The sequence below is a fragment of the Diadema setosum genome, chromosome 1 (assembly GCF_964275005.1).
Source record: "Diadema setosum chromosome 1, eeDiaSeto1, whole genome shotgun sequence".
In the NCBI taxonomy this organism is placed as follows: Eukaryota; Metazoa; Echinodermata; class Echinoidea; order Diadematoida; family Diadematidae; genus Diadema; species Diadema setosum.
Window position 1 is genome coordinate 14420512 of NC_092685.1, and position 20864 is coordinate 14441375.

The window sequence follows — 20864 nt, forward strand, 5'->3', positions numbered from 1 at the left end:
TTACAGTTCATTATTCCCAGGGTTTGTTTTTTTCTGGAGGTTCGTTAGACCGAAAATGAAATCAGCCTCGTTATTACGAAGGTTCGCTAATCCGACAACGAAATAAGGTTCGTAATTCCGTAAGTTCGTTATTACGCATCTTCTTTTCAGTTTTCGGATAAACAAACTTTATGTCATTACGGATTGACGAACTTTCGAAATAATGAACCTTAATCTATTTTCGGATTACCGAAGCTTTGGAATAACGCCGCAAAAATGCTCGGGTTAACGAACGCTTTGTCATTTCAGAATTAACGAACCATAGTTATACAGGGATTTTGTGTGTTTTGGAATACCGAACATCACCCGTAACAGTTACCTTTAACACGTCACGATATGATATTTGGAAAAACCGATGAAACGAAGTCACAATTTGTCAATGCGTCATGCAAGTATTGGATACGTAGGCCTATTATTCTGTGAAAAGCATTCTTATTCTTTGATCATACATGTAATTATTTCCAACAAATATGCTCGAGTTTCTCAACTACTTCCGCTGTAAACAATTTCAATTAAGGGCTCACTAAAACACTCTATCACATGCTCTATTTTTATAAGGTAAGAATAAAATCATATTTCATAATTGATTTTGTCCGCCATGACATTTTCAATGCAGCGTATCATAGTTATAGATAAATTACGTAAATGCACTGTAAATGGCAATGTCTGCTTACTGTATTCTGGCAAGGAAAAATGATGGTAATGCTGGTAAAATCGCCTTCTTTTATCATTCAAAGTTTATCAATATCGCCACCACCATCTTCCAGTTTATTGTCATTTTCCATAATTTCACATTACTAGTATATCGCGACGTCAGTTACATCACCTTTTGAGCTAAACACAGGTTTTCATCTGTTAGCACGCTTCCGATCTCGTTTAATATCTGTATGTTAATATGGAGAGGGTCATTTTGATGGTTATCGGTTTATACGCTGTACTCACACAGTATTGTGAAATGGAAAGAACGATGTCATTAGATTAGTGGAAAAGATGCGGTATTATAATATAAGGCCTACATGTATGTATATTATTATATATATATATATATATATACTACATATATATATATATATATATATATATATATATATATATATATATATATATACGGAAACACGCCAGGACTGAGAAAAGGTCCAATGGAGATCGTGGCGGTATCGTATATCCACATCATAAAGTAAATTTCTGTTTGTCATTCAGTATTGTAAACCATGTGGATACGGATACTATCAGGACCATTATAAGCGTCATTTTGTCCAGGGTTGTTTGACTTGCTCACAAGATAAGATCGCATGAAATTTGCACTGACTCGCTGATTATTAACAGTTACAAGGGGGCCGTATATTCCATTAATCGGAGATGTCAAAGAATCGCGTTTGCTTCACGCCAGATCATTGCTCAATACGGTCAGGCGATATGATCTGCAAACACACTGCTCTCCCTTATCCCTGTCTATCCTGCCTTGTGTTTGCGTGCCTTCTGTCCATTTGCGTATATTATTAAGGAGTTTTCTCATGAAATTTCAGTTGCGCCATTGTATGTATGCATGTTTTGTTGAACTGTGTGGGACTCAAACATTATGCTTATCGAATATCATTTTGGTTGATGTCAGTCAGTCTCATGCACCCATGCAACTCTAGGACAAAAATAACTTAATTGAATTAAAAAAAAAGAAGAAATAATTTACAAGCACAAACATGAAAATTTAATCAAACTATGATTAAAACTAAGGAACATGTTAACTGTTAAGATTCGGTAATATTTACAAAAGATATCACTGTACAAGACACAGTAAACAAGCTGCTGATGTCATTATCTCTTAATTTTCAATTGACCATGTAAGAAAAATTTGGATTAAAATTCTTTTTTTTTTTGGCAATAAAATCGTAAAACAAAGTTATTCATAGCCGAGTACCTTCGAAATAATGATTAGTCAGAATATTAGGATTCAAGACTTGGGCATAATTGCATTTTTTTTTTGACAATGAGAAGCAACAAAAAATGGAAATTTCCAGATTTATATGTACAAACCACATATGGCAAGTTGTGATGCCATGACATCTTCAACTCACTCATTTGCATATTCATATTAAGTGTTACAGAAAATGAAAGAAAATGAACAAAACTTCACAATTTCACAGCTTCCCTATATCTGATTTCCTTTTATACATTTGTTTTTTCACAGTTGTTTTTGTGAACCCACCTTTTTTCTTTCTTTCTTTTTTTTCTTTTCAAACTAATGTTTAACTGGTCTGGAATTCTTCCTTGCTTTATTTCAGCAGCGATCATAAAGTTTCAATGAGCACACATACTTTCCAGTTTCCGTGATCGCAGCTTTTGTGATAATTTAGGAATACTAAAAATGGGCTATATACAAATCATTGCCCAGGCGTGCCAGGGGTCAGGCCATTTATCTGAATAACACAATAGGTCTATGATGCTCATCACTCTGATCCATCTTAAAAGTATGCAATCCCCAAATGTTTGCTGTACTGAAATATTCAAGACAAGATATTACAAAAGATGCTTCTTTTTCATGCACAGGACTCTGGTATCACCGCATTGTGTGAGAGGTTGTGGGTGTGTGTGTGTTTGTGTGTGTGTGTGTTCAATTCTCCATATATTCATACACAAACACACACAATTATGCACACACACACACAAACACACACATTAGACCATGTTTCATTTGTACAATTGTATTCCTCCATGTTATGTACCTCCAGAATGTAAACTAACGCCCATTTATTATGCATTCCCATTGTACAATTGTTCAGGTACCATCCCAGGCAAGTCTCCCTCTCCCACCACACCATCAAATGAGCTGCCCCTCAATCCCTTGATGAGTACTGCACACCCAAAAAAGACAGGAACACACACCAGCAGTTCTCCCAAAGTCAGTGCATCTGATGTGCCAGTCAACTCATTCTGGGAATCGGTATCAACGTCAAGTTCCAAACCCATCTCCTCCATATCCGAGGCCACTCCTTACGTGGATACGTATGAAGATTCGTACTCTACAGACGACGGCATCACTGGTTATTGGTCTTCAGAATCAGTTGATGTCACATTTGACACACCTTCCTTTTCTGAACCCTGGGACACAGTGTTGTCATCCACTGACAAGTCTGTATCTGATGAAGATTCAATGTTAACCCCCTCTTATGTACATACATATGAATATTCGTACTCGACAGACGATGTCGTCACTGGTTACTGGTCTTCTTCATCAGATGAATCAGATGATGTGACATTTGACACACCTTCCTTTTCTGAAAATTTGGACATGGTATCATCATCCACTGACCAGTCTACATCTGACCAAGCTTCATTGGTAACCCCTTTGAACACACATACTTATGAAGATTCATACTCCACAGATGATGTCATCACTGCTTATTGGTCTTCTGCATCCTATGACATCACAGTTGACACACCCTCCTTTTCTGAACACTGGGACACAGTATTGTCGTCCACTGACGAATCTGCATCTGATGAAGCTTCAACGTCAACCCCTTCTTACATACATACATATGAATATTCGTATTCGACTGACAAAGTCATCACTGGTTACTCGTCTTCTTCATCAGATGATGTCACATTTGACACACCTTCCTTTTCTGAAAACTTGGACATGGTATCATCATCCACTGACCAGTCTACATCTGACCAAGCTGCATTGGTAACCCCTTCTGACACACATACTTATGAAGATTCATACTCCACAGACGATGTCATTACTGCTTATTGGTCCTCTTCATCAGCTGACGTCACATCCGACACACCAGAGTCCATCTCTGAACACTCCAGCATTGTGTCATCGTCCACCTTGGATCCCTCAGCAACCGACCCTCCATCCTTGTTCAGCTCTCAACCAACTCCCTCTTCCCATGATGCCAGCCAAGATCCTGCGCCTAACCCTGTAGATGTCTGGATGACTCTTGGAGATCTTCAGTCAGATTCGGACGAGCAGTCTCCGGTGACTACCGCTGAAGTACTACTTACCGTGGAATCCTCAACAGAAGCCATCCCCTCGGAAACCGTCCATACCAGGAAGGGCATCCACCCACCATTGCAGGTGTCGGCCTTATTCCGTAGGTCTTTGGTAATGCTCAATGTCATCTGTAGAGAGTTGGACTTTGCACCTCCTGTGTCTGTTAAGTCAGTAACAAAGTGTGCCTCTGCTTGCTCTCTGAAGTTGGGATGCCATGCCATTGGCATATACAAAGATAGAAATGGCTCGCTGGTCTGTAACATGCTCACATCGGCTGCCCTAGCCACAAGAAGACCAGAGATATGTTGGGAGGCACCCTTCAAGAAATACATTTTGTACACAAGAAGCAGGACCTAAAAGTTCATATGATTTTTATGTATCCAGATGTCAAACAGTGATTGTCCATTGTATTTGTCTTTACTGAGAATTCTTACACACAGATGACTTCAAAATGAATATCATAAATGCAGACAATTAGGAAAAAATAGATAACTCTGAATTTAATATATTTCAAACACACAAGCCTCATCATCGAGGGCACAGGATAATGTCCCATGTACTATTATATCATTTTATATGGTACTGTACAACATTATCATATCTTTACTGACGTATCTTGGAATTCACTGGTACACCTTACACCAACTTTGCTCACAAATATCAAATTCGTTGGGGAGCTTTTTCTGCTTTAGTGCATAATATTCTGTATATTCTTACTGACACTATGTACGGTTCAGTCTTCTCAAGGCAAGAAAAGAAAAAGAATTGCGAGTATGTGTTAAAAGGATAACACATGGAAGTGCCGACATTATTATGTTTGGATGTCACATTGCAGATGGAATTGTATTTCAGTTAATACTAATAGTACTGTACATGTATAATTTATATTTCACTATCTCGACAACTTTCGAAGTTATAATTTGATTGTTCACACAAGCACCAGAGTTGTTCCTAAGAAGTAGGAGAAATATTTTACTTCTCTTTGTGTCTGGACTCCTTATATGGAGTAGGAGAATGAATATATAATTTTCCCTACAGTGCTTAAATAGACCAATTTACATACATATTATTCCTATCTTTTGCAGGCCCTTGCTCCCAAAAGTTGTCCCATATAGCAGGGTTTGACATCAACTTTTTTTTGGTGGTGTCCCATTTGTACCACTAAAATCTTGGTGGCCCAAAAAAGAAATGTATTAGCCCTAAATAGAATGATTCAAAACAAGCCATTCTGAATCTTACTATGCAATCAGGCCATCAAAAGGTAACCTTTTGGAAATTTGGTGGCCCAGCATCAATTTTTAGTAGCCCGGGGCCACTGGACTACAGCTGATGTCAAGCCTTGCATATACGAGCTGTAGTCAGAAAGCTTGCCTGAAGAATGCCTGACATTGCAAAATCTAATGCAAGCAAACTGAAGTAAAAGCACTGAAATACGTACAGAGGGGTATGTGCTAGGTGGTGAAACAGATAGTTACTATTAAAAGTCCCCAGAGGAAAAATATCAATCAGTTTGTATACGCAAGTGAACCAATCTATCTTATAATGTATGTAGATACATGTACATACATGTAGGTGTTCAGGTTCAACAGGTTAAAAAAAAGTGCAACAACAAATATTTGACCTTTTTTTCCGACCATGATTTAGGAGGGAAGCTTCATATTACACATTGCCAAAATGTAATACATGTCATAACAGGATACGACACAATATGATAACAATAATGCAAAAATATTGTCATATTATGTCTTGAGGTCATATAATGAAGTGTGCTGGTATATAAACAAACTATCATTTCTCTGACTCACAAGGTCACGGTCTTTTGCCAAAAGAATTGATGTGTGCTGGACTTCCTGTAAACATTCCTTCTCTCATGTACCACCTGTGGAGAATGTACTGTAAAAGTGGACATTTTCGCAGTGTTGAAATGTTTGCGCATTTCTCGCAACCAGAAACTAGCACAAAAATAAAAGCATGCTATATTTTTGCTTGCCAAATGTTCCAGTAGTTGCTGTCTCAATTTGCAAAAACATGCAAAACTGATCTTACCTGGCAGAGCGCAAAAAATTACTCGCACAAAATATCCACTTTGACAGCAGTTATTGCAATAATGAACTCATATCTGTGACAATAGAAATATAAAGGGAACGTAAAGTAAATAAAGGGGAATCTATATTTACAGATATGACTATGAAGTATACTGAGCAATCATGGATGCTGGGAGCAATATAAACATATTTTCCTTATCATTTATGACAGAGAATACATCTAAATGTTATGTTATATTACATTACTGTGCAAGTGTCTGTAAATAAATTGTTGTCTTTGAACACACTCAATGTACCTGCTTGGAACGTCTAAATTTGTGCTACGCGGTATATTTCAAAGAATAAGATTGCATTATCTTCTCTTAATATTGCGCCTATGTGACCTTGAGTTTGTTTCTTCACACAGCTTTCTAATCTTGTGCATTGTTAGTTACAATCGTTACACATAATGATTGCTCTCGGCTGATTGGTTTCTCAAAAGCAGCTGTCAATGTAACCCACAATATTGCACGGGTGTAAAGAGTTCTATGAAATGAGTTTAACAGAGGAATGCTTCAATTTACACACTTGGATGTGACACATACAAAGTACTGGTGAAAACTCATAGCACGAGTACTGTAAACATACGAATGACACCATTATGAAAGATTTATGGTACACACATAATTAGAGTCATGCTGATCACAAGTAAGAATCATTATAGGGGTACCTTTCACATTCATATTCATGAGTTGTGACTCGCTGTGAGAGTAATTGCCCTAATGGCAATGTAATTGCCTTAAATAATTCAGCTACAGCTTTAATATTTCTTTCTTCTTTTTCCTGTGGCAACTCATCTGTTGCATTATATCACAACCACTGATCTGAAATTACATTGTGTTTATCTGATTATTGCTTTCTCACGTACTCGCCATGAAAGATTCATCTGTAAATGTGCTTCAAATCATGAGATTGACAATGCCATTAGCATTCGGTCACAAATGACACTATGAATGGCAATTTCAAATGCTTGTTTCATATCACTTGCTTGCAAAACAAAGCTTCCAATCTAGACATGGAGAACATTATGTTATATTTAGGGCTCGACAATGGTGGTGGCTGGTGGCCCGTGGCCACCAAAAATTGATGATGTGCTACCAAACTTTCAAAAAGCCTATTTTTGGTGGCCTGATTGGGCAACTGAGATTAAAATAGATTGCTATGTTTCTTTTTATCTAGCACCAGTAAACTTCTTTTTTTGGGCCACCACCATGTCAAATTCAATGATTTTATTGGCCAAAACAGGCCATTAGAGAAAAATGTTAGTGTTGGGTCCTGTTATGTCTATTGTCCTTTTAAGTTTAAACAGTCTGACAGAAATATATGTGCAGGGCTGATACCTACTGCTTTTTAACAATCACTTTACATAAAACAAATATTGAACGATACAGACAGAATGTACCTGGGAGTGTGTACAGCCACTTTCTTTGATGAGGAAACATATGTGTGATAAATATAAGAAAAGAGATGATATGATAAGATAACAATGAATTACAAATTGCAAACAACAGATAATGCTAGAGACTGGCTTTCAACCAAAAATATCACTGGCATTCACAAAATCACCATTCCGAAGATTTAAGGCAGCAACACAAAGGGAGGCAACCACTCTCATAAGACCAGGACGATCCTACCACGCGTAGATTTGGTCTCAATGACCTCCCGATGGGCAGCAGGAGCCTCTTCCAGTGGATACTCGCGGTAGACGACCGGCTTGATCCAGCCGCCTTCTACCCCAGCCTTGACTGCAGCAACCTGAGCTTCCCTTTCAGCCTTCAAGACAAAATAACAACATAAATACAAAAGCATCCTTCACCATGCAATGCACTCGTTTCATCAGAGATCAGTAATGTGTGTTACTCTGCTAACAATAGGTTTGCTTACAATACGTTTGCTTAAATCTATTTTTTTTTCTCCATATACTGCAGAAAGTAAGGCAGATGATTTTGTCCAAATTGTACCTCTCACTGGTATCAAACACAACCAAAATGAAAACATAACATTTCTCTTTTCATGATTTGTTGAATGCAAGATAAATTTGATGAGAATTCGACGTACTATTTGACTTGCAAAACCTCATGAGTTATGTATTTACTTGCATTTCTCAAGAAATATGAGCAAATAATATGATAATACTTAAAGCCTGCAATTTATTGCAATGAATGGGCCCTAGATTTCATTTGACACACTTTGGTCCATTCCACAGTTTTGTATCCCGTGTGCCAAAATGTGATGCAAGCGTAATCTCAACCAAATGCACCCTCCTAGGCGTGTCTATACTACTAGGGGAGCACTCATGTGCATTGGTTTCTTAGTGCAGGTATGTTTTCTCAAGAGTTGGGGAAATGTCAGAAATTATTGAAGAGAGGCTTATGTTAGGCTGACCTTCTGGGCCCGACAGTCACAATGACACTATGGCTTTATCACACTGTGAGGAACTCTCACAGATTACTTAAACGGGATCACAAATTATATGAATTTAAGCTCGCATATCACAAATGTATATTTCCATACTATAAACATATGTCTAAGTTGATATCAAACTTTCATATACAACAAACTGGAAGAACCTTTGGTTTTTTACCTTTATACTAACCCCTCTAAAAGATTTCACTCATTTACGCTTACAGTTTACAATGAAAATGTTCTTTTTATCAGTAAGCTTTTCAATATTATTAGAGATAGGATGACTTCATTTCATTTTCATTTCATTTCATTTATTTCCAAATTCTCATTAAAATACATGTGGCAAAGAACAAGGTGAAGATAATAACATTACATTCGGTAACAGTATACATGTACAAGAAAAACAAGCACAATGAAGAGAAAAAAAAAAAGATTTAGAAAAACAAAGAGGAAATTCTAAGAGAGAAAAATGGAGGAACCAGCAGAGGCCATTGGCCTTTCTACGGCTAGATTCCCACTTGAGATTTTTTTTTGTTGGTACATTATAAGATACACTTAAATGGAGGGAAAAAAGACGATTAAAAAACAAGAAAAATAAAAAACAGGCAACCTACGAGTGAAAAATATGTAGAAAAAAAAAAAAACACATTGCAGACATCATATGAACGTTGTCAGATTAAATTTCTGCAGAAACTTCAATTATAATTATTCAACAAATATATTTTATATCTACGTTTAAAAGAGGCAAGGGAAGGACATAACTTCATTTCTTCAGGCACAGAATTCCAAACATGTACTCCTTGATATTTAACAGATCTTTGCGATGTAACATATCTCAGAAGAGGTAAATATAAGTTACCAGTTTGTCTAGTGTTATATAAATGAATATCTCTTGTATATTTGAACATATCATCAAAGACAGAGGGTGACAACTTATGAGTATACATATACATAAATGAGGCTGTTTGTAATTTACATACAGTAAGAAGCTGGAGCTTTTTGAACAGAGGTTGGGAAGGTGTTGAAGGGTGAGAATTTGTTATTGCACGCAATGACCTTTTCTGACGTGTGAAGACACGATTTAAAAGAGATTTTGCACATTGGCCCCAGATCATTGTACAATATGTTAAATGTGGCAATATAGTGGCGTTATAAATATACAATAAAATCCTCAACAATAACAGATGTCTTATCCTATAAATCACACCTGTTGCACAGGATATTTTATGCAAAACATCATCTATATGGGATGCCCAATTAAGATGTTCATCTAACATAACACCAAGAAATGATGTACAAGACACTTGCACTACCTTTTGATTATTTATAACAACATCAGCTATATCATCTGCTATTCTCTTATTTTTCTGTTTAAATACTATACAATTTGTTTTCTTAATATTAACCAACAGCTTATTTGATAAAAACCATTGTTCAAGTTTGGGTATTTCAGTTGTTATGATAGATGTTATTTGGGTGGCGTTTCTACCAGATATGAATACATTTGTATCATCTGCAAAAATAACTGAACTCAAATTACTACTAACATTTTGTATATCATTTATGTACAATAAAAATAATAAAGGGCCTAGAATAGATCCCTGGGGGACATCTGAGGTAATTCTTAGAAACGTGGAGCTATTGCCATCAATACAAACAAACTGTTGTCTATTATTTAAATAACTCTTAATCCATTCCAAAGAAATTCCACGTATGCCATAAAAATATAATTTTTGTAACAAAATAGAATGATCCAGGGTGTCAAAGGCTTTCGACAGATCTAAAAAGATCCCAACACCTACATGACCAGCCTCAAAAGCTGTATTAAGATTGTTAATGAATTCCAGTAAAGCCATATATGTTGAGTGTCCAGATCGAAACCCAAATTGTTTATTATAAAGTATATCGTATTTATCAATAAAAGACATGAACTTAGCATACACAAGCTTCTCAAATATCTTTCCAAAAATTGACAACAAAGAAATTGGCCTGTAGTTTTCACACTGAGACTTATCGCCTTTCTTGTATATAGGCAAAACTTTAGCTATCTTTAGTTTTTCGGGAAAACAACCAGTTTGCAAAGATATATTAAAAATATGGGCCAATACTGGAGCAATAATATGTATACACTTTTTCAAAACCATGGTGCTGATGTCATCATGACCTGGACTTTTGCCATCTTTCAGACTTAATGTTGCATCAATTACATCAGAGTTGGTTATGGGTGTGAAGAAAAATGAGTTTGGGAAATCACCGATAAGAAAATCTGATGGACTTTTCACTGAGGATGGAACACTTTTTGCAATATTCTCACCAACAGAGACAAAATATTCATTAAATAACTCTGACACTTCCACAGAATTTGATACAGACTTGTTATCTTTCACCAATAATGGGGAATCAATCTTACTCTTATATTTCAAAATACCATTAATAACATTCCATGTACCTTTCAAGTCATTTTTTACTCCCAAGAATTTCTTACCATAAAAATCATGCTTAGCTTTTCTTATTGCATCATTAACAATATTTCTCTGTTTCTTATAAGCTGCCTCTCTATTTAATGTAGGATTTTTTACAAATTTACGATAGTAAACATTTTTCTTTCCACAAAGTTTCCTTAAATTCTTATCGAACCATGGATTCATTTTTGTCCTATTATTACCCTTGGTCAATACCATTGGAAAACATGTACTGTATAAAGAACAAAATTTTGTAGAAAATATATCATATAACACATTAACATCATTTGTAAGATTGTGTATGATGAATTATTCATCCTTGTTTGATATCAAAATATTGGCATAAATAGCAAGAACTACACTGGACAGTGCTACAGTGAACTCATGCCAGATAGTTAAGACATATTTGAGTTGTTACTTACTTTGGTTGAATGGGAAGGCATCACCCCAACAACTGAGGTTTCCTTAGCCATTGTTGCCCGTGGACTAATCTCGATGTTTCCACGACTACCAACCACCTATCATGAGCAGAAGAGAGGCAGCGGATATAAAGATCCCATCAAAGTGTTTGGTATATCAACACAATTACTACAAATGCATATTAAAGAGAAATTTCACTGCGTCAAAAATCAAGGACACTATCTCTATACAGCATGACCTCGCTTTATATCCAGCCATCTCTAATGCAGATTTCTCTATCATCTGGAAGTGTTCTTACAGTGACGACGACAAAAACAACAAAAAAAAAAAGAAGTGATTTCAAACTCCTGTAAATCTTTTACAATTTACGTATAATTTTCCCACCAGAAACATGTCATGAATTTTACACTATAAAAAAAAAAAAAAAAAAAATTAAAATCAATTTCTGATAAAAACAAACTACAATATGAAGTAGGCTAGCATTGATTACACAACTGTTGCAGCGTGCATGTACGTAAGCTACATGTACATATACATGAACATTGTTTGGCCAAATCCCTTATACAGACTGACACCAGTCCTGTCATGGTTGGACAAGAGAAGTCGAACCATATGATGTATTGCCCACACCAGGCCACACATGAACATAAAGCAAGATAGTCCATATCAATATATAACTAGATTATCATGTAAAAATTGTAACTATAGACATCAGAGGCATTCCCCCTTTTATATTATGGAAGAGTTGTGATTCTCAATGGAAAGCAGAATTGTTGAGTTTCCTTGCCATCCTTTCTTCTCACCCATTGTCTAAAAACAATGTTCCCTTTTCAAAATTGTGAGATAGACACCCTGATATCAAGACCCATCCCATCTCCTCGGATGGCAATGCATTCTATCAAGCAAAACAGAAGTCTCACTTATAAATGCCAACTTTTCCCTAATCTTCAAATCACCAAATTCTCAAGTTTACATTTCTAAATGTTCCATTTTTCCCTTTATCTGATCTGAAAACATAGGTTTATCTTACCGCCACAGTGCCTCCTGGGCTCAGCATGTCAAGATCTTTCTGTAGGTTGACGTTGGCAAGCATCTCCACTATCACATCCACCCCTCGTCCATTGGTGGAGGCCTGGCAGTATGGAAAGCCAAAGGAAGACATATCGGAGCATCAAAGCAAACATTCCTATTCAAAGGAGCTCGGTCACATTTTACTCTTATTCTATCTTGTTTATCATTGTAGTTTAACCAGACTGGGGGAGAGAGACTGGGATTTTGTTGGGTGCATTTTTGGGAGAAAATTATTCAATGGCATTTTAGCAAAGTATAAACTGTCAGTGTGAAAGTAAAAATCAAAATGTGCCAGGAAGAAGGTCTGCTGTAACACCATGTGTATGTAGTCCTTGAAAGGACTGTTGTTTTGTGAAAGAAGAGCCTAGAAAGAGGAGAGCGGAAGAAGGAAGTGACATAGAGTGTAAGGAAGGCAAACAATGACAGCCCTCCTCCCCCCCATCCACGACGCAAATCATCCACAGCACCCACATCCACCCTATCTCCTACAAGAATGGAACATTTGGATCTCATAAACACGCAATATGCACCACCCCACCCCACATGCCAGCACTTGCCGCCTTGCCCGCTGAGGCAAACGATCTACTTCCGGGTCTGCACCCTCCTCACATAACTCAACTCAACTTAGATGATGCCAAACATTTGATGAAGGGCAGGTAATCTGCCCAAAACTTCATGTACTTAGATATCTTAGTGATTCTTAATGCTAGATCTCTAGAGGTTATATGCTCCGACGTTTAACAACTCTCCACTTCTTTCTCTAATCCTACAGTCTAACTTATCCCCAACTTACCACCTTCCTTCATATTTCCATTTCCTACTTTCCTTACAATCTAACGGTCCTTTTCAAGACCATTTAACCACTTTAAAGTTTACAGGGTTTAATTTCTCAGTTCTTTTCTCTCCAATTTCAGGATTGAATTTTTATTCTATCTTCACACCCCCATTCACTCTTCGATAGAAGTCCTTTTTAGGAATACATTTTCAATTACAGTTCAACCTTGATTATCCGGCCTCCTTTTATCTGGAAATCTCTATTATCCGGACGCGTTCACGCAGTGAAAGACTTTTTTTTTTCATCCAAAAATTGAGAAAAAACAGTGACTTTCATGGATCTATTTCACTAATTTCAGAAGATGTGCATGATAGGTTTCTCAATATCTAATGAGGTAAAACATGTATGATTTTCACATAAAGATATACTTTATTTTTGTGGAGAAGGGACTACAATTTTGCGCAGGCTAGCATAGATTACACCACCATTGCCAGGTACGCTACCTGCCTAGCTGCCAGTGCACTGGGACGGCAGCTTGGACGGTAGCTATATACATTAACATTGTGTCTCCCATATCCGGCCAATTCGCTCATCCGGATGAGCACCGGTCCCAACATGGCCGGATAATCGAGGTCAAACTGTATTGATTTTTCTCTTCAACAGCTCTTTCCCCACAGTAGTCCTTCCTAGGATCCACCTAACTTTCTACTTCTCAATCTCCTCCCTCCTTTCTGGTTCATCTTACTCCCACCAACTTCTGGGCCCTTCACCTGATTGTCACTCTATTCTTTGTCACAACTGTCCCATACTTGCCAACATTTTCATTTGAGAAAGCAGTAGAATCCAGGATGCCTATGCGAGCAGCACTAGCTTGAATGCTAATGAAATCTTTCAAAAGCAGTAGTCTACCGCAAAATGCGGTAGAGTTGGCAAGTACGCTGTCCCTGTCTCCTTTTCTCCCATTTCCACTGCGCAACTTAAAGGACAAGTCCACCTTCACAGACATGTGGATTGAGTGAATGCAGCAATATTTAGTAGACCACATCATTGAGGGTTTGAGGACAATTGGACAACCCGTTCAAAAGGTATGAATTTTCGAAGTTTCTGCTCAGTCACTGCGGGATGAGAAGATTACTACAGCTTGTCATGTCATATGTGTACAACAACATAAAGAACATATGAAGAAAATTCAACATATTTTCACTTTTCTCGCATGATAATAGAATGCTTGACTTGCCTCTTTCAGAAGGCAAGGGGGAATAATATTACCCATAGCATATATCAGCAGTAAGTCAAGGAAATGTGCACTTTAAAAAAAAAAAAAAAAGTGAAATTCTCTTTACATCTTCATTATATTGTTGTACACATGTGACATCATACACTATAGTAGCTTTCTCATCCAGCAGTGACTGCGCAGACACTTTAAAAATTCGTAACTTTTGAATGGATTGTCCTATTTTCACAAAACTTTCTCTGATATGTTCTAATGATATTGCTGCATTAACTCAATCCACATGCCTAGGAAGGCGAACTTGTCCTTTAAACTTTCAGCTCACCACTGCCCCTCAACTGTCACTATCTGTCTTCCTTACACTCTTCTTATGTCGCTTCCCTTCTCCACCGTTCTCTTTCTAGGGTCATCTTTCGCCAAAACAACAACAGTCCTTTCAGGTGGGTGTTGTTCGTTATTCCGAAGGTTCGATGTTCCGAAGGTTCATTAATCCGAAACACACAAATTCCCTATACCTAGAGGTTCGTTAATCCGAAAATGAAAAAAGGTTCGTTAATCCGAACATTTGTGGCGTTATTCCGAAGGTTCGTTATTCTGAAGATTTGTTTATCTAAAAATGAAATTCGGAAAAACGAACCTTCGGAATAAGGAATCTTCGGACTGAAGAGCCTTCGGAATAACGAACCTTCGGAATAACGAGCTGTAACCCTTTCAGGTTTACATACACATACACATGGAGTCTCTGCAAACCGCTCCTCCTCAAACAACACATCAAAATGAGTGTTTGTTTGTTTGTTTTATAGTGACCCCTCTTCATTCATATCAAATTCAATTTGGCTGAGATTGTGATGAAAACTTGAGACGAGTCTAGAGTCCTTTTTCCTGAAAAATCCCAACTTACCATAATCTTGTCCACGTAACCCTCTTCTCTATGATTGAATGCCTGGAGAGCGCCCTCACGTTTGATCAGCTCCAGTCCCTCTGCCGAGCCAGCTGTGCCGAAGACATGGATACCACGCTGACGACAAAACTGAAGAGCAGCTATTCCAACCTGTATAACACAAAGGTCATTGTCAAAGAAATACAAAAAATGCATTCATTCAGATCTATACAACCCAGAACATTTGTAATGATCTGTCATGGAAGATTTTGGAAATAATAAGTTCCAATAACTTGGTATCACAATTGCAAAATGCACATTGTTTATAAAGACACTTAACTCAACAGATAATAGCGTACTACAGGTAATCTATGGTTCTAGTAATTAGCCAAATTCAACCTGTGAAATTAAAAATAAAATGGATATGCAACAATCAAGTTCAAGCATGGTCAACACAGTACTTACAGATCCACTGGCACCATGGACCAATACTGTTTGGCCTGGCAATGCATGTGCCCTGTTGAATAAATAGAAGTGACAATTTTAGTGGGCAATGTTTGGCTACTTACCCATGTTTCTAAGTTTGAGCTGTGTTAAATAATTTCTGTTGTCACAGCATCTTGGTTCAAGTACTATTTACATTTCATTCAAACTGCATATCCTGTAAAATCAAAAGTTTTAATGTATTGAATGATATTCACTGGCATAGAATTGAGCCCTTATAAGCAAATAATATGCTTCATCTACTCTGACGTAAAAATATTGTAAACATGTCAGTTTTTTGACTTCCATCCATCCTGCAATTCATGTGAAAATGGAAGAGAAAAAGTAAAAATTCAAAACTCCTGGGGAAACTACTTTGATAGAGCAACCAATGAACATGGCAAAACCCCATTGTAACCATATCATTTTTCATGAGGTGAACTTGGCAGTCTCAATTTTCCATTAGTGTAATTAGCTGGTCCTGTTTTTAGTGTGTTCACAAGGTACCAGTTGTAAGGATGTAAAATTGGCATTCCAATTGACTTTGTTACAACAGGATTTCTGTGCATATCAGGAAAGTACAATTCATTGGGCATGACAAAAAAAGAGGAATATCAAATAAGCAGTGTGAAAATAATTTCAAAAAGCCATTACTGGCAATGTTCATAGCATGCTGTGTTACATACCGTAAAGGACAAGTTCACCTTCATTAACATAAGGATTGAGAGAATGTACCAATATTAGTAGAACACAGCAGTGAAAGTTTGAGGAAAATCGGACAATCCGTTCAAAAGTTAAGAATCTTTTTTTGTTTTTGTGCAGTTACTGCTGGATGAGAAGACTACTGCAGTGTGTGATGTCACATGCGTACAACAATATAAGGAAATTATAAAGTGAATATCTCAAAATTTCATCTTTTGAAAAAAGTACACATTCCCTTGACTCGTTACTGACATATGTTATGGGTAATATTATTCCCATTGTCTTTAGAAAGAGGCAATTTAAGTGCTCTTTTATTATGCGAAAAAGTGAAAATATGTTGAATTTTCTTTACATTTTTTCTTTATATTGTTGTACTCATATGACATCACGAGCCTTAGTAGTCTCCTCATCCAGCCATTCCAACACAAAAATTTTAAAAATTCATAACATTTGCATCGATTGTCCGATTTTCCTCAAACTTTCACTGATGTGTTCTACTAATATTACTGCATTCTCTCAATCCTTATGTTTATGAAGGTGAACTTGTCCGTTAACATCGTTGTAACATTTCCTACATCATATCAAATAACTCATATCACTTTTTGGTAATCTGCAACTACCTACTCAACTGAATTCATGCAGAAAAGAAATATCTAAATAAATCCCCCCCCCCCCCCCCCCCCCCCCCCCGGGTTACAGACTCCATTAAACTTAGCACATACTATTTTCATCTAGAAAATCTCCTACCTTTGGAAGAGAGCTCTGTAAGCTGTGAAGTAGGGAACAGCCAGTGTGGCTCCTTGCTTGAAGTCCAGATTGGAGTGAAGTTCAAACACTTTATTCTCCTCAGCCAGGGTGAATTCTCCATAGGTGCCAGTCAAGGGAGTGTACACAAAGACCCTATCTCCTGGCTGGTATGACAGGAAGTGAAATGCATTGGTCGCGGCTAACACACATATAATATATGCTTGACAATAGTAAGGGCATACAATTTGGAATCAAGAAAATAAGCATGTAAACCATTTCAACAAAATGCCACATCTTGCTGCAATAATATCCTGTCAAACAGTGAAATAACCTACCAACATTAATGACACTGTAATTCATCTCCACGGAAAAGTAAGACAGGACTCTCAGGAAGACTGTTGTATTGTGACTTAAAATTCAAGCCTCATGTCATCTCACAACAACACTTTGAAACCTTAATGATTATGATACATGATTAATTGACATGCAGATATCTGTTAACATGCACTCACTTTGACAGAGAGGGATCATGCTAAACTATATTGAAAGCATGTGACTGAGCTTAACCCGTTAAGGACGGGCTGATTTTAGTACAACACACATTTCCCATAAACACTTGCCCAAGAATACTTGGAACTTGTCTTCAACAGGTTAATCCTAGTGATGCCACATCACAGGAGTCAACATGAAATACCATGAAGTAAACAATAATTTCTACACAGTTGGTGTTAAATTCATGTTAAATCTGCTACATAATTCTAATAAAATCTGAATGATACATCAATGTGTACACAAAATATATGACTACATAACTATGACACACCCTCACCTTGAACTTTTGCACTTTTGGACCAACCTTCTCCACAATCCCTGCAGCGTCTACCCCTGGAGTGTAGGGAAGCTGAGGGAGTACTGCCATGTTACCGCTCCTGATGTACGTATCCACTGGGTTCACACCGGCTGCTCTAACCCTTACCAGCACCTGGTACAAACATGAGAAGTTGTTTCACAGAACTCTGCTGCATCAAAGTGGTATTCTAGTCCCTTTGATTATCTGGCCAGCAGTATATTCACAGCTTTTGCATGCATTATACAAATAGAATTGCAGTTATGACAGCAACAGCAGTAATGATATTGATATCAATAATAATAATAACAACAACAATCACAATTATAGTAAATTTAATGAGAATAACAATCAAAATAGTAACAATGGGTTCAGGTGACTTTATAAGGAGTTTTTGGGACTGGCAGTTTTTCCTTGTGACACATGTATTGAAATTTTTGCGATAGCCCAACAAAGTATACAAAGATGAAAGATGTATCAGACAATAATTTTGGGACTTGCATTTTAACTTCATTGTAATGAGAGTTTTGTTTAAATTCATGCCATATTCATTATAACAGCAGTCCACTGTACAACAATATTAACTTCAAAGCTGGCATTTATCATAGCCAAACTTTGCATTTATTCCAGTGTGAGGGTCATGTACTTTTACTTTACGTACAGATACAGGGGCGGATCCAGGGAGGACCTCAACCGGCGCACGCCCCCCCTTTATTTTTTGTTGAAACAAAAGAAATAAAAAGAAAAAAATGGGGGAGGGGTGCGTGCGCCCCCCCTTTAATTTTGCAAACACGCCCCCTCTTTACGGAATTCCTGGATCCGCCCCTGAGATAGATGAAGATCGATGGCTAAGCATACATATCTAAATAAAATCATGGAAACATAATAAAGGCAGATGGAACATGAAGGTAAATTGATGGACAGAGATGATGATCGAGTTAGTGATTGATTAATATCAGCAAATACTGGGACCTTCACAGTCAAACCCACTATCTATAACTACAACTGTGGCCACAATGCATTCTTCCACCTTTATTTCCTTGAAAATCTGTCTAAACTTCAATGCCAATCACCACTGAACATATGAGATGCAAGAATTATGTTCAGCAACATTTGTCTAATTTCTGTAGAATAGTCAGAACAGCTGAAATATCAGAATTGTGCCGATACAGCAGGTTTGACCCTACATCTGAGAAAGTTCATTATTCTTACCTGGGTTTCTACTGGTTCTGGCATTGGCAGGCCATTCTCCACCTTCATAACCTCTGGTGCACCATACTCACATACCCGCACTGCTCTCATGATGTTAATCACAATTCACAACCTTCCAATCTGAATCGGTCAACTACAAACAACCTGGGGGAAAAAGAGAAGATGAAATTGAAAACAAAATTATCCAAATTAGGGAAGATATTTCATGTATCTTTTTTTTTATATTTCTTTTCTGGATGTGTAATGAGAAACAGCTATAAAATGATACTTCGCAAAATATATCAAATTGTAGGATTGTAGAATCTAGTCTATTGTACATCACCATTGTAACGTTATTCATAGGGATAGTCTATACTATAACAGAAATCCCCTCAACAACAAACAAAAAAAAACACCAAAAAACAAAAAACAAAAACAAATACAAACAGACAGAGACAGAAAAAGAGAGAAGCAACCTCATCCTACACAGAAAGATCTGTCTGTCCAGAGGAGTCTTTTATTTTTTTTTTTTTTTTTAATTATTATTATTATTATTTTACGTTATCGCTCTCCTGCGGAGACATATGTATAGGAGGGGATCAGTGACGCCAAGATGCAGTCTCCGCGGAACATATCCCCGACGACCAGATACAGACCGATCTTTTGGTCAACCTCATCAACCATCAATCCACCCCATGCCTCTTCTTCTAAACTCGGATCTTCACGAATCTACGATGTAGAAACACTCTCTGTAACTCTGGATTTTGTCTAGGAACTGCTTCGCTTAGTGCAAACCCTATTCACACACACGCACGCAACTTAAGGGCACTTCTAGATTCTAAGAACCGGAGATCAAAAAGTGAAAACAAACAAAGGAAACTTCTACTACTACTCCGCATCTAACTGTTACTTTGAAACTAGCCGCAGCAGCAGAGAAGTCACTAGGCTTGGAAGGCATGCAATCTTTTGTCACGAGTGGGACTAAGGAACTCAGGTTACAAACACTGGAACTTCTTCGTTGAATAATTCTGAAAAAAAAAATAACAGGATACGCGAAAAACAAAAAGAGAGGAAAATATAATCTCCACGTACATAGTACAATGCATTACATAGAATTGTAACCGACTTATAGAAGATGACGGGAAATATGTAAACATTTAAGTTAGCGGTACACTCTACATGCTACTCACCGCTATCCGAAAGTCCACACCACCCCACCTACACACCGTACCGATGGAGGGTACGGTCCGGCGATGTGGTACAGGTAGTCGAATAAAAATAGGTCCAATTAAAGAGAAACCTCGGCATAAAGGCATGGAAAAATAATAGTTGCCTGTGGTCAAATCTCGAAGTTTTATTGGCTGAGCACTGATGTCAATCAAAACACATCGCAGACCCATCAGGAACGATAGTCTATATTCCTACATAAAACATATTTCGTTTTAACGGGGAAGTTTCTACAAAATACATAATGTGGATTCAGCGAGTGCAGCACTATCAGCAGAACACATCTGTGAAAATATGAGGAAAAT

The 20864-nt window shown here is 37.3% G+C and overlaps 1 protein-coding gene across 1 annotated transcript; it reads right to left on the minus strand.

The window, feature by feature from the left end:
* Positions 1-4542: 4542 nt before the first annotated feature.
* LOC140237143 (quinone oxidoreductase-like) lies at positions 4543-19443 on the minus strand. The gene is made up of 8 exons (XM_072317088.1): positions 19354-19443; positions 18124-18276; positions 17295-17458; positions 15828-15879; positions 15384-15533; positions 12436-12537; positions 11408-11503; positions 4543-7890 (listed from the first exon to the last, which is right to left on the minus strand). The coding sequence occupies exons 1-8, from the start codon at positions 19441-19443 to the stop codon at positions 7729-7731; spliced, it is 969 nt and encodes a 322-aa protein (XP_072173189.1). The 3' UTR covers positions 4543-7728.
* Positions 19444-20864: the final 1421 nt, after the last annotated feature.